Source organism: Tauraco erythrolophus, chromosome 15, assembly GCF_009769465.1.
Source record: "Tauraco erythrolophus isolate bTauEry1 chromosome 15, bTauEry1.pri, whole genome shotgun sequence".
NCBI lineage: Eukaryota > Metazoa > Chordata > Aves > Musophagiformes > Musophagidae > Tauraco > Tauraco erythrolophus.
The window spans coordinates 21262131-21275241 of record NC_141479.1 but is presented as its reverse complement, the minus strand read 5'-3'; the positions used below and the strand labels follow the sequence as shown (position 1 = coordinate 21275241).

Genomic DNA, 13111 nt, shown 5'->3' with positions numbered 1-13111 from the left:
TGCCAAACCCTTCAGGCATGGTGGACATCTTGATGTCACAACACAGACCGAGGTCTCAACCTACATTATTTTACCTGACAGATGCTTAAAGGCTCAAAATCAGCAGTACGGTGGGTTAAGCTCCTTTATTTCAGCTGAACGAGGCTGGCTGTGCACTTTTAGCAGGCAGCACGTGCAAGGCAGACGTAGCTTCACGCTCTTTCAAGGCAAAACGAGCTAAATCACGTTACCTTCCCTTCCTGCAGGCTAAGAGCGTGCACACCAACGGCTACCGTGGCTCCGCTGGCGTGGGGTAACGTGCCACCACCCTTCAGAGCTTTTCAACCAGATTGTCCCCGGATCAGCACTCACATCATCCCTGTTTAGCTCAAGCCAATTCCTTCTGTTCCTTGATTTCAAACACACAGTGGTATTCCTGCATGAGTGCAGTAACCCAGTACAGACACCACACATCTATACAAGTTCTGAAGGATGACTGCTATTACAATAATTACAAAACGCCTCCCCAACCTCGCACACAAGCTTTTCAGGGAAAAAGTCGTACATATTTCTTCCAGTCCTCTCTGGCAACAACTTGACACCTTCCCTTCCACTCCTCAGCTCCACACAGGGGTTGTGGATCAGCTCTAACAAAACTCTACACTATCCCCAGGCACACCAGCCCCAGGAAGAAATTCTGGGAGATGGATGTGGCTTCAAAGGTTAAGAACCACAGGGGATGAGGGTGAAATAACAGTCATGAAACACCTCCAAGAAGAAAGTTGTTGAAGCTTTAAAGTATCAGCCTTTGCCTTTGTTCTCCAGGGAAAAAAACAAACCTTCCCTGGCTTCATTAGGCTGCATCTGAAAAGTCAAAAGGAGTCAAAAGAGGTGGCGATGCAGAGGTAAAGGCATAGATGACCAGAGTGGTGTCAGAGGTATCTGGTCAGGAAATCAGTTATTTATCCTAAAAAAGGCAGCCTGGCCTCCCCTCGGTCTGCCTCCGTTCCACCGCTGCAGAAGTTTTCAGCACACGAAACACATCTGAAGAGGGAGCATCTGGTGGAGGCCTTCCCTTTGCACGGCAATCGCAGCAACCCCCTGGCAGCGACAGCAGTCGTCTACACGGGGAAGATTCAGAAAGTTAGGTACTTTGATCGATTCAGCAGCTGGAAAGGAGGGAAAAACCATCACTCAGCTGGAGATAAACAAAGGATCTACAGAGAGACAGGTTAACAGCCCCTTCTGCTGCATTCCTCTGCGGGCAACGCACGGCGAGCTCTCCTGAACAGGAGAGGATTTTAAAGACTACACATATATTCACATTAAAATTTGCATTAATATTCCCCTCCCTCCAAGACAGAGGTCTGAAAGCAGAATAAAATGCAGAGATTTAGCAGTTTCCCCCAAAGCTGGGGATGGCATTCAATGGTGCGTGAATGGTGTAACCAGCTCAGCTCCGCTTCTTTCAAAAGAACTGTGTGAAGCCTTTGCAAATGCTGTACTTGAACAAAAGGGAAAGTATTTATTTCTGTGAGGTCTCCTTGGAATCAGGCAGCTGGGAACCCTGTTATGAGTTAATGTATGAAAACCACAGTACAGATTCATCTTGTGCTTTGTAAGGAGAGCGCTCCCAAGAATGCCTTAGACTCTAAAGGAAAGCATTCATATTTTAATGGAGACACAGGCATGGAGTCAGGACTCCAGGAATTTTTTTTTTCCCCCCCCTCCTGCCTGGACTCTCGCACAACACTCTGAAATTCCTTCTAGCTGAATCAGAAACATTCAAAACTTTTGGAAAACATGTAAGCGTTTAACAAAATCACCTGCCAGAACGGGCACGACGAAGAAAAAAAAAAATAACATTATGGTTTTTAAGCAATGGAACTTGTCAAAGTACCATCAGAAGGAAAAACGAGCAATGCACGGCTCCAACAAAAAGGGAGGAAGGTCTCTCCAGCGAGGCCCCGCGAGCTTCCCGAGCACGTGGCCAGGTCAGCTACGCAGCATCGGGGCTGGAAGACAACACCACCTCCCAGGTCTGAACTCTCCTCTCCCTGAACTTCTCGAGAAGCCCCACCAGTGATCCCATCCACAGTCCGTTGCTTCCCTGCCTGGTCACCGGGACGTGCCCACAACACTGCTCCAACCCAGCCTGGCAGTGCAGGAGCACTTTTGGCATGGCCAGTGAGGAGCAGAGCCAGCCAGGCACTCTGGACCAGCAGCTTCTCTTTGCAGCACTTTGTGCTCCCACTGTTTGGACTCGAGTAAGGCGTTCACCAGACCAGGGACTGGTCTGATGGACCACAGGAGGGTTTCTAGTCTACTGCGAGAATCGCTTTGTCCTATTTTCTTCTGCCTGCAAGAGGGAAATTGGTCTTAAGTTGTACTAAATACAACTGCTGTACTGCAGTGCTTCCTACCCAAAGACAAACATGGATAAAGAGTGCTATTTGCCCTAATCAGTAATGTAATTAAAACCAGTTTTTGAATTTCTAAACAGCTGCGTTTGTTCTCAGCTGTGAATCAGTAGCTACTGGGACTGCACATCCCTGAACACATCACCCAAACCACATGCAAGGCCTGCCTGCTTAGGCACTTTCCAGAAAGCCCAGCACCCTCCGTTCCTCCTCCAGGTGCCCAGATGCTGCCAGAGCCAACAAACAGTTCAAGGACACGGGCTTCCCACACCCGCCGGATGCCTCGAGCACGGCAGCCCCTCTGCAGCACCAGCCTCTCAAACTAAACCGATGAGACAGCTCACAAACACCTAACCCATGGCTGAGGAACTTGCTGTCAGCACCATTCAGAAGTCCTCCAGGAGCTAAGGCTTTCTTAAAACCCTGGAGCCCTTTTGTACTCAACGGGAACAAAGCTTATTCGTGACGGCCCTGACAATATTTGGCACAAAGTTCTTCTACAGCAGTAGACAGCCTAGCCACCAAGTTTAGGACTTGGTACACAGTATGCTCTTACCTGCAAAGAAAAAGCATGTTACTTGCACACTGGTGACACAGATATTCATGTCAAAGAAGAAAGAAGGCACGGGAGTCTAAGAGCCAAACAGTTCTGAAACAGGCGGACAGGTCTCTCCCTGCAGGACTCTGCCCACCTCGGCCCAGTTCCTACTTACATCAATTTCTCCATCATCGATTTCTCCATCATCTTCTTCTTTCTTCTTCTCCTTGAGGGGATCCTGGCTGTCCTTTTCATCGTCACTTTTACTGCTGGATTTTTTCTCATCTTCATGGGTATCATCGCCTTTCTCCTCTTCCTCATCATCCTCACCAGCAGCTTTCTCACCATCCTCCTCCGCAGCAGCAGCGCTTGGTTCCTCAGGAACTTCCTCATCATAGTCCAACTCATGCTCATCTAGTTCACGGGTGACAGAGGATGCTTCATCACCAAGGTCGTTTGTCCGGTCTTCCTCTTCTCCTTTCCGAGGTGGAGGGCTCTTCAGCTCCCCACTCTGCTCGTTGTTCTCAGACTCCTGAGACCTGGTTTCACTTAAGCGGTCCTCTTCATCGGAGTGGTTCTCCTCTTCACCACGCCTGAGTCGCCTGGCTGCATCCTCCTCCTCCTCTCCCAGGACACTGCCTTGCCCACCCTCTCCATCAAGTTCCCGGTCTGAACCACTCTCCTTCAGGACTTCGTCATCGGAAAGCTGCTGGTCCTCTTCATCAGGAGAGCAGGGGTTTCGCTCAGGGCTGTCGGAAACGTCCATCAGTACCCAGTAGTCTGCAGAGGGAAGAAAACAACACTTGTTACGGGGAAACAAGATGGGAAATCGAGAAAGGCTCACCTTGTGGAATTTGTACTCTTGTATTCTGCCTCCTAAAGAAGAAAAGGTCGCTTGAATTCATGAACATGGTTTATCACAGTACCTTCAAGAAGGAAATACTGAGTTTAAACTGCATAAAGATCTGATTCCAGTACTGTCTCGGACTAGGTAAGAGTGTGCTACCCTTCACACACAACCATGGATCTGGAGGTTGGAATTTCACCTACAAGCTCTAATAGGTGAGGCTGCACAAGCACTCCCACCCACCAAAACGCCATTACAAATTCCAAGGTAGCCTCCCCACCCCAGGCACAATCTTCTGCCAACAGGTGAGTGAGCTTCAGAACACAGGGCCAGGTTTTCGGGTGTATTTTGTGACTATAAGCACATGGCACTGCAGATTGCACGGACTCCTGGAGAAGCACAGGAGCACAACTTACAGTGGTGCTGGAAAAACAACCTGTATACGTGGAACACTTGTTACACTGCACTCAGAATACACATGAAAGCAAGGACAGCATGGTTTCCTGAAAACTCTTTGATTTTTAATCAGGTTTAATTTAGACAGTGCATGCATTGCCATCTAATCTCCACCTACTTTATAAAGATTAAAAATTTCTTCAAAGAAGCGGATCAACTTCGTAACTGTCTGCATCATGCACTTTTGCTAGAAGCTCAGTATGAATACGTGCTTGGTATGAATAAATTAAAAAATTAGAATGTCTGCTTAGAATAAGCACAACAAACGCAATAGAAAGGGACAAGATGAAAAGCAGGGAAAAAACCCAACCCATACATCTATTTGTTTTACTCCAGAAAACAAAAAAAACCACGAATTATAGAACTGACCCAAGGAACTGGTTGAGCTGTCTCTTACAGTAAAATTACTGGTTCACATCTAGACAAAAGCTCTTGGTGATTAAAAAAAGTCTCACCCTTTGGCTGTGGTCTCTTGCTGCAGCATGTCCTCAGCTCTATAAACAACGACAGCAACTCCTTCCTCACCCCCCTCAGCAGTAACCACCAGTGCCCGGCTGCTGCAGAAGAGCCAGGCTGAGAAAAGTGTCTCGGCAGGTTTTCCAGCACTGAGGTGGCCAAGGCTCAGAGAGGTGAAAGCACCCACTGCAGCCCTCTGGTTTTTCCAGTGGCAATGACTCCTTCTCAAGGTGGCACCTTTCTGAGCGACTAAATTCACCATTTCCGTATGTGCCACCTCCTCCTCCAAACCCAAAGGTCGGTACAGGAACGAGCTTGGGCAGCCATCAGACAGAAGTAAAAAGCTAAAGACAAACCCAGGGCTTTCAGAGGCATATTTAGGGCTAAAGAAAAGCCACGGGGCTACCAATCAACAGGACTTCTTCATCTTGATATGCATCACGCTTTACTTCAGCTGCTCCTAGCCACAACCTCCCTGCAAGCACGTTTACTGCTGGTGCAACAAAAACATGACATAAATTACCAGATTTTTAGCTGTTATTTTTAAGACTCTTCAAGCACAAATGCTACAAACACAAGACTCTGGTAGCTCCTTTACACACATCCAGCAACCCTTTGTGAAATGAAGCTATTAACACTTAACCTTTTCCTGACTCATCCCCATCACTTTTCTCTGACTGGTTCTGCATAGCAAAGGCTGTCATTTACCACCAAAGAGCAGGAGCAAACGGGCAGAAGGCACACCAAGCCACAGCACCTAAACAGACTGCCAGGCGCTGCAGACACCACCAAAGCAAATCCAAGCCTGGGCAGCATCCCAAACCCACCACGTTTTGGTAACGACAGAATTGGGCATCTTGGTGCTGAAATACGGCGGGCAGGGAACACGCAGCATCTCTCCTGCGTGTCAAGAGCCCCTGTCTGGAAATCAGAGATGTGACAACTCTGTGACCCGTGCTACTTCTTCTGTTCAGCCTGGAGAAGAGAAGGCTCCGGGGTGATCTTATAGCAGCTTTCCAGTACCTAAAGGGGGCCTACAGGAAAGCTGGAGAGGGACTTTTTACAAGGGTGTGTAGTGATAGGACAAGGGGCAACGGATTTAAACTGAAAGAGGATAGATTTAGGTTAGATATAAGAAAGAAATTCTTTACATTGAGGGTGGTGAGGTACTGGAACAGGTTGCCCAGAGAAGTTGTGGCTGCCCCATCCCTGGCAGTGTTCAAGGCCAGGTTGGATGAGGCTTTGAGCAACCTGGTGTAGTGGAGGGTGTCCCTGCCCATGGCAGGGGGGTTGGAACTAGATGATCTTTGAGGTCCCTTCCAACCCTAACCATTCTATGATTCTATGATTCTACTCCTCTGCTTCTTCAAACACCTCCCAGGACCACGGCTGTTATGTTTATGCCTTGCACACCGTTAGGTGTACTGCCATAGAGGAGTGCGTGGTTAGGTTAAGTGTGTGGTGAGTTAAGACAGGATTTGAAACATCCACCAAGTCAAAAATATTCCTGGCAAGCACTATTTCCATTCACTAAATTCCTCCATCCAAGAATAAGCCTTTATATAGTGCCAGAAAAAGCTTTTTCCAAGTGAACAAGGAAAACATCCTGGGATGTATGGGAACCAACAGCTCAGACGCTTCCAGCACCTCCAGTAGCAGGAAGGCACTGAGGACCCTAGAGAAAAATGGAGCTTCAATCCTGAAATCCTGCAAATTGTCAGTCAGATGGCAAGAACCAAGGAGCGTGGTCTAAGTCAAGCCAGGAGGATGGGTGAAGAACGATAAGCGAGTTGAGGAGAAGGAATGGGAAACAGTGCTGATGGGACGGGTGGGAAGAGAAACACACCACAAGGCATCTCTTGCCTTCACCCTGGCGAAGATCTTATCAGCTGGTATTTGCAGGAAGCTCTCCAGATGAAAGTCACACTTGAGAAAACACTGCTCATTGTACTATGGGAGGTCTGCAGAGAAGGAGCTAAGAAAGAAAATATACCGAAAAACACTCCAAGAAGCAGGATGAGTCTGTGTGTTAGTAACTAACAACTATGCTCTACTTCAAGCTTTCGGAGCCCTGCACAGACATTAGCTAATTGATAAAGGCGAGGATGATCCCAACATTTGACGAGGCCCCGAGCAGCAGGAGTCACATTTTGAGCTCCCTACCAGCTACTCTCGTTTCTCCACACGTTTGAAGAAGTTGGCTCTTGCTCACAACCCAAGTTTTGAGTTTACAGAAAAGTTAAAAGCCAAATTCAAAGACAGCAATTGCCTCCTGGTGATGGTGGCTCTGGACAGTTAAGCAGGAACGTAATCTAAAACAAATTATGTTCTTATAGAATCACGGAATGGTTTGGGTTGGAAGGCACCTCAAAGATCATCTAGTTCCAACCCCCCTGCCATGGGCAGGGACTCCCTCCACTACACCAGGTTGCTCAAAGCCTCATCCCACCTGGCCTTGAACACCTCCAGGGATGGGACAACCACAGCTTCTCTGGGCAACCTGTGCCAGTGCCTCACCACCCTCAGAGGGAAGAATTTCTGCCTTATATGGAGTACATAAAGGTTGATGTTGAGTTCTTAAATGCTTGCACCAAATGTTATTTGCTTTAAGAGCAAGTTTACAGCAGTGATTTTAGTTGCCCAAATGCCTGAGAAGTCACGCTTTGCATGGAGGCAGAACAACTTGGCGTGTTACATCTGAAAGGTCAGCCTTAAGAGGCCAGAAGAAACACAAAAGCTGTCAAGGGCAGACGTATGCAGGAAATTTGTTTTCTGATTTCTTGCAAATAAGCAGCGCCAAAGAAAAAGCGTTTAAGTGAACCAAATGCCTTTCTGCACTCACATGGAGACCTTTGGAGGGATGGGGGAAACAAACACGAACACATCCTCCCCACCAGCTAAGGTGTGAAACGTTCTCCTCCACCGGCAGCTATTAAAGCTTTTATAAAAACCCAGCGCATCCACCACTTACAACAATTTCCTATTAATTCCCATCAGCAGAAACGGTAAGAAACACAGTAAGTGACAGCCCAACTGGTCACAAAATCCAGGTGGCACCTTTTTGGTGTGTATTTCCCTGGATTCAAGTAACAGGAAGGTTCCCTTCAGCAACAGGTCCTCCCCAGTGCCTCCATCTCCGCAGGCAGCGACGCAACGGACAGAAGGCACCTACAGATCCTCCACCGCCTCTTACGCTGCGTTATTTGGGCGAGAGCCCCAGTTCAGCCACGGCTGTTGCTCCAAGTTCACCAGTAGGCAAGGAAAGATACCCCAAAACCTTCAATCTCATGTGCAACTGCATGGAAATGCCTCAAAGCAAACTCAGGATACGCAAAGGTAAAGTCGGAAGCAGGAAAAAAAAATAGGAAGTGTCCCGGTTTTGCCTGGGGAAGAGTTAGTTTTGCTTTTTAGCAGCTAGAGGAGCTCTGTGGTTTGGTTTAGTCTGGGATTCGTTATGAGAAGAGTGTTGATAACGCCCTGGTGTTTACAGTTGGCACAGAGACAGCAAGGAATTTTCAGCTTCCCATGTTTTGCTGGTGTGCAGGAGCACAACAGGCTGGGGGGGAGCACAGCGGGACAGGGGGTCCACAACTGCCCTTAGGATTTGAACCTTGACTTGGGATTGAGGGCTAAACTGGCCAATGGAGTATTCCATACCATGCAACGTTATGCCCAGTATATAGATGAGGACTGACTGGGAAGCAGTGCTCTTGGCTTTTCCGAGGGCTCTCTCGGACTCCTGCTCTCTCTCTCATCCGGGATTGCGGTGTTGGGACTTACCTGTTTCGGAAGCGTTTGCCAGGATGGGGCAGGCGTAGGTCACCAGGTGGTGAGCAATTACACTGCTCATCACTTGTTTGTATATATTACTACCCATATATATTCATCTATTACGACTATTTTATGATATTACTTTTAATTTTATACCACTGTTATTACTAAAATGGACTTATCTCAATCCACGAGTCTCTTTCCCTTGTCCCCTCTAATTCTCTTCCCCGTTCCCTGCGGGTGGCAGAAGGCGAGCGAGCGGCTGCGTGGCATTTCATTGCCAGCTGGACTAAACCACAACAGGGAGATGGAAATTACTGCTGGACTAATGATGGAACAGGGCTAGATAGCATTTCTGCTGCACGATGGCAAGATGCTGTCCAAAAGTTAGGCTAGCCTCTCACTAACTCACTGCCACTGCAACTCCTCTGCCACGGGGGAGATAAAGACAAAAAAAGGGTCCTCCAGTTATTCCTTAGCCCTGAGCAGCCCCAAGGCTCCGAGCCCAGGAGGAGAGCAAGGGAAGAAGGTGCAGCATTCCAACAACAAGCTTACGGGCAGCAGCAACATCGCAGAAGTGTGATTTGAGATTACACCGAGCTAGTCGGGATTTCTTGTAGTCACTCGTTTGCAGAAAAAAAAAAGAAATAACTGAACGTTATGAAATGCAAGAGCACCACAGCAAGGATTTTGTGAAGTGCTACAGTACTTGCTTGAGCCACTCGAGCTTCCTTTCAAACTCCAAGGGATTTATTTTTTGCATGGTAGCAAGTTTAACTGCAGTTTAAAGTGTGTGTCCAAAGCGCTGCCTCAGAATAATCTGCAAATCACAGTTTATCCCAAATCTTTGGAATCCTGCAAGGTTTTGAGGCGGTTTTTTCGCAGGGTTTGTTTTTTGTTTGGTTGGTTTTTTCCCCTTTCCTTCCATTCCCCTTTAGTTACACACACAAACAACAGAAAAAATGGCTACACAGAAGAATCTCAAATTGAGTAATACTGACATAAGCGGTAGAGCAGAAATCCACAGGTTTCATCCCTCATCATAAGCTTGGAATTTTTGTGCCTTAAAACCAAGCCAGGTTCTTACTGTCTTCAAAACCAGTTATAAAAGCAAAAAATTAACTACTAACCTACAGGTAAGATTGTTTGACTTGTAGCTTAGGACGACAGGGCAAGAACCAGGTGTATACTACTACTTCTTACTTAGCAGTGGTTTATCTTCAGAGTTATCTTTAAAATTACAGGCAGTTCAGGTAAAGCTGCTTTTGGTCAAAGCTGCCCAACTCCTTCCTATTACAAAACTGACTTCACTTGCTCAAAGTGTGTCAAATTTTCATTTTCTGCATGTCTGAAGCAGACTAGCTCAGAACAGACCACTAAGTGTTTCACACCAGGCTTACAAAACCCTCACTTTGCCAGGCTAAACGAGTTGGTACAGCTTTTCCAGCGAGATGCTTCGGAGCAAATGCAATAGTAGGGTGCACTTGCAGACAAAAGTGTGTCTTTTACTGTCTCTAGAATCACTTGTGCACACCTCATCGAGCTGAAAGCCCCTTAAAAGCAGCTTGCTCATTCTCAGTAAAGAAACTGAGTATTTGGCAGCGAAACTTTCCAGCTGTGCCACCTGCAGTAAGCACACGCCATCCTCCCAGGTGTGAGCCAGATGGCACTTGCTGTCCCCACGGATAACACTCAGGTCAAGCAAGACTTTCCCTCCAGCTGCTCCTTTTAGGTCCTCGTGCCCCCAGCCAGTCCCTGTTGCAACGTCCCTGCCAGTGCTGTGAGCCAGCAGGATTAGAGACAGCCTACCGAAAATACAAAGTGAAGAAATTCCCTAAATAAGAGGTCTGGGACTTTGCCATCTTGTTTGCAGCTGCCATGCTCAGCAGCCCAAGCAGAACCCCACTGCACCCAGCTACCACTGAGAACACCAGGCAGTTTTTGCAAAGCTAAGTCTGGCCCTTCAGTCACTGGGTATCTAGAAATGATGGAAAACACTCCGAAGAGACATGCCTAGCATCGTCTAGGAGCGGGATGAAAAAAACTGGAACAGCCTGGTGTCCTAGGGGACACTGGGCTGCAACGATCCGCAGCTTTGCTGGGCACAAACCTCCCTTCTCCACGTGCACGTGCTGCTGGAAGAGGCACAGACAGCACGCTTGCTCAGCCACAGCCCAACTTGCCTCCAAGGCGGCCAGTTCACACAGAGAAGCAGGTCTGGTGGAAAAGAGAAGCTTTTAGTCACACAATCCATATGCCACAGGAGGCAGTGCTCAAGTTTCACAGACTGAGCTCTGCATCAAACCAGGGAATGAAGCATTAACTAATCCTTAACTCTGTCACTGTTTCATGGCTTCCATACGGTGGAACAGAGATGCTCCTTCCACGCCAGGCATTCACCTGGCTGTCCTCTCCTGAAAGGACTTCGATGCAGGAATGAAGGGGCTTATCTTGGTCTCTGTTCCCATTTAAGTTTTACTGGAGAACATTTAAAACCACACAGATTCCCCCCAGCCCTCTCACACAGGTAAAAAGGCACTGTACATTGAGGAGGTGTTAGGGAAATTTAAATTCATCTCCTTCAGCCATGTGATATGTTTTCCAAAGCTTAACGATATCCAAGACTTTAACCTAAAATACAACACTGAGATTAAGAAGCCTTGACACAGCACTAAAAGCAGTAATAAAAAAGCTCTTTGCTATGCAAGTTGCTTTATAAAACTCAGCTTCAATATTGGCAGACAATGCCAGGATACACTTTAAATAATGTTTTTAAACTCTCACTTTTGTTAGGTGATTTGCCCAAGGCAAGAGGCAGACGAGTCAGAGCACTGGAACTGTTAGCAGCAGGTCTGTTTTCAAGATCAAGACTAACTTCTTATTCTCTGTGGAATGTGCAGCATCAAAAGGTACAAAACTAGCAGGAAGAAATGCCACCCAGGTTTTAGGCTGTGGTCACACATGTACCTCGTGCAGCGTTTCACGGATCTGTGGCTCTCAACAGGAGAGGCTCAAATTCTGCCTCTCATTGCTTTATGCTGTGCTGTTTTCAATTAGAACTCATAAAAAAAATTGAGCAGCATCTTCAATTAAGCCAGCAAAGTTCAGCTTTGTGTACAACTAACTGACTTGCTGCTGCTCTTGGCAGCGGATGAACTGGCACCAGCACGGAAAGGATGGCAGCTCACTCTAACACACAGCAGCACCTGTAGGATAAAGCTGTGAGTTAAGACAGGATTTGAAACATCCACCAAGTCAAAAATATTCCTGGCAAGCACAATTTCCATTCATTAAATTCCTCCATCCAAGGATAAGCCTTTATATAGTGCCACAAAAAGCTTTTTCCAAGTGAACAAGGAAAACATCTTGGGATGTACGGGAACCAATAGCTCAGACACTTCCAGCACCTCCAGTAGCAGGAAGGCACCGAGGACCCTAGAGAAAAATGGAGCTTCAATCCTGAAATCCTGCAAATTGTCAGGCGGATAGCAAGAACCAAGCTCATACCCAACTTCTGCAGCCCCCTGACAGAGATCTCATGACCGCTGGAGCGTTCACGGGACAGACAGACACCGCAGGGCAGAAGCCAAGGAAGGAAGCAAGAAATCTCCTTGTTTCAGGCAGAAATCTTGGTGACAGCAGGAAGCGTTTTTTCCCTTTCTGGTAGCCAAACTACTACTAAAATGAAAGAATTTTCATTCATCAGATGCATGAAAACCAGAGGTTAATGTAGAACAGAAAAGTTCTGGAGCATGGTCTAAGTCAAGCCAGGAGGATGGGTGAAGAACGATGAGCGAGTTGAGGAGAAGAAATGGGAAACAGTGCTGACAGTACGGGCGAGAAGAGAAACACACCACAAAAAGCTTTTGGGAACAGAGAACTGGGCTGGAAAGGAACTCAAAGATCATCCAGTTCCAACCCCCCTGCCATGGGCAGGGACACCCTCCACTACACCAGGTTGCCCAAAGCCTCATCCAACCTGGCCTTGAACACTTCCAGGGATGGGGCAGCCACAACTTCTCTGGGCAACCTGTTCCAGTGCTTCACTAGCCCCATACAGAAGAATTTCTTCCTTATATCTAATGTAAATCTCCCCTCTTCCAGTTTAAAGCCATCACCTCTTGTCCTGTCACCACACACCCTTGTCCAAAGCCCCTCTCCAGCTTCCTTGTAGCCTATTCGGGTACTGGAAGTTCTCCCCAGAGCCTTCTCAAATCAACTCAGCTGACACTTAGAAAGCCATTCAGAGAAGCAGAATTCCCCTCCGCTGCACAACGGGCCCCTCCGCACAGCTGGTGCCACTGCAGGGTGCCAGCCCTCCTCCTCCCCCGCCCCGGGCTCCCCCTGTGCCCCCCTCACCTCACGGGGCCTCCTGCCAGGCTGAGGTCCTTCTGCTGTGGCCCCCAGGCCAAGGCTGCTGGAGCTCTCCCTCTTCCCACCTGCCTGGGGAGGGAGGACAGTCAGAGCCACCTGCACCCTGGGGTGTGCCCACCCCCGTGCTGCCCCCCCCCCCGGCACCCCTAGCTGAGACTACCCCCTTCCATAACACCCACCCAAAACTAAGGCTCCCCCCTCGCGCTGGTGCTGCCCCCTTCCCTTGCCCAGAATCCCCCACCTAACTGGGACTCCCCCCTCCTCAACGTG

General features: G+C 48.0%; 1 protein-coding gene across 3 annotated transcripts in view; it reads right to left on the bottom strand.

Annotated features, from left to right (window-relative positions):
* The window catches only part of ZC3H18 (zinc finger CCCH-type containing 18), a 49368-nt gene extending 36461 nt beyond the window's left edge, over window positions 1–12907 (bottom strand). For 2 of the 3 annotated variants that reach the window (XM_086620907.1, XM_086620908.1), the window contains exons 1-2: window positions 12827–12907; window positions 3113–3717 (exon numbers count right to left, since the gene is read on the bottom strand). In XM_086620907.1, coding sequence (XP_086477033.1) covers window positions 3113–3703 — 591 coding nt within the window. In that variant the 5' untranslated portion in view covers window positions 3704–3717; window positions 12827–12907. Of the gene's footprint in view, window positions 1–3112; window positions 3718–4695; window positions 4711–12826 lie in introns of those variants that run through there. The other variant, XM_086620906.1, reaches the window with a different exon arrangement.
* Window positions 12908–13111: the final 204 nt, after the last annotated feature.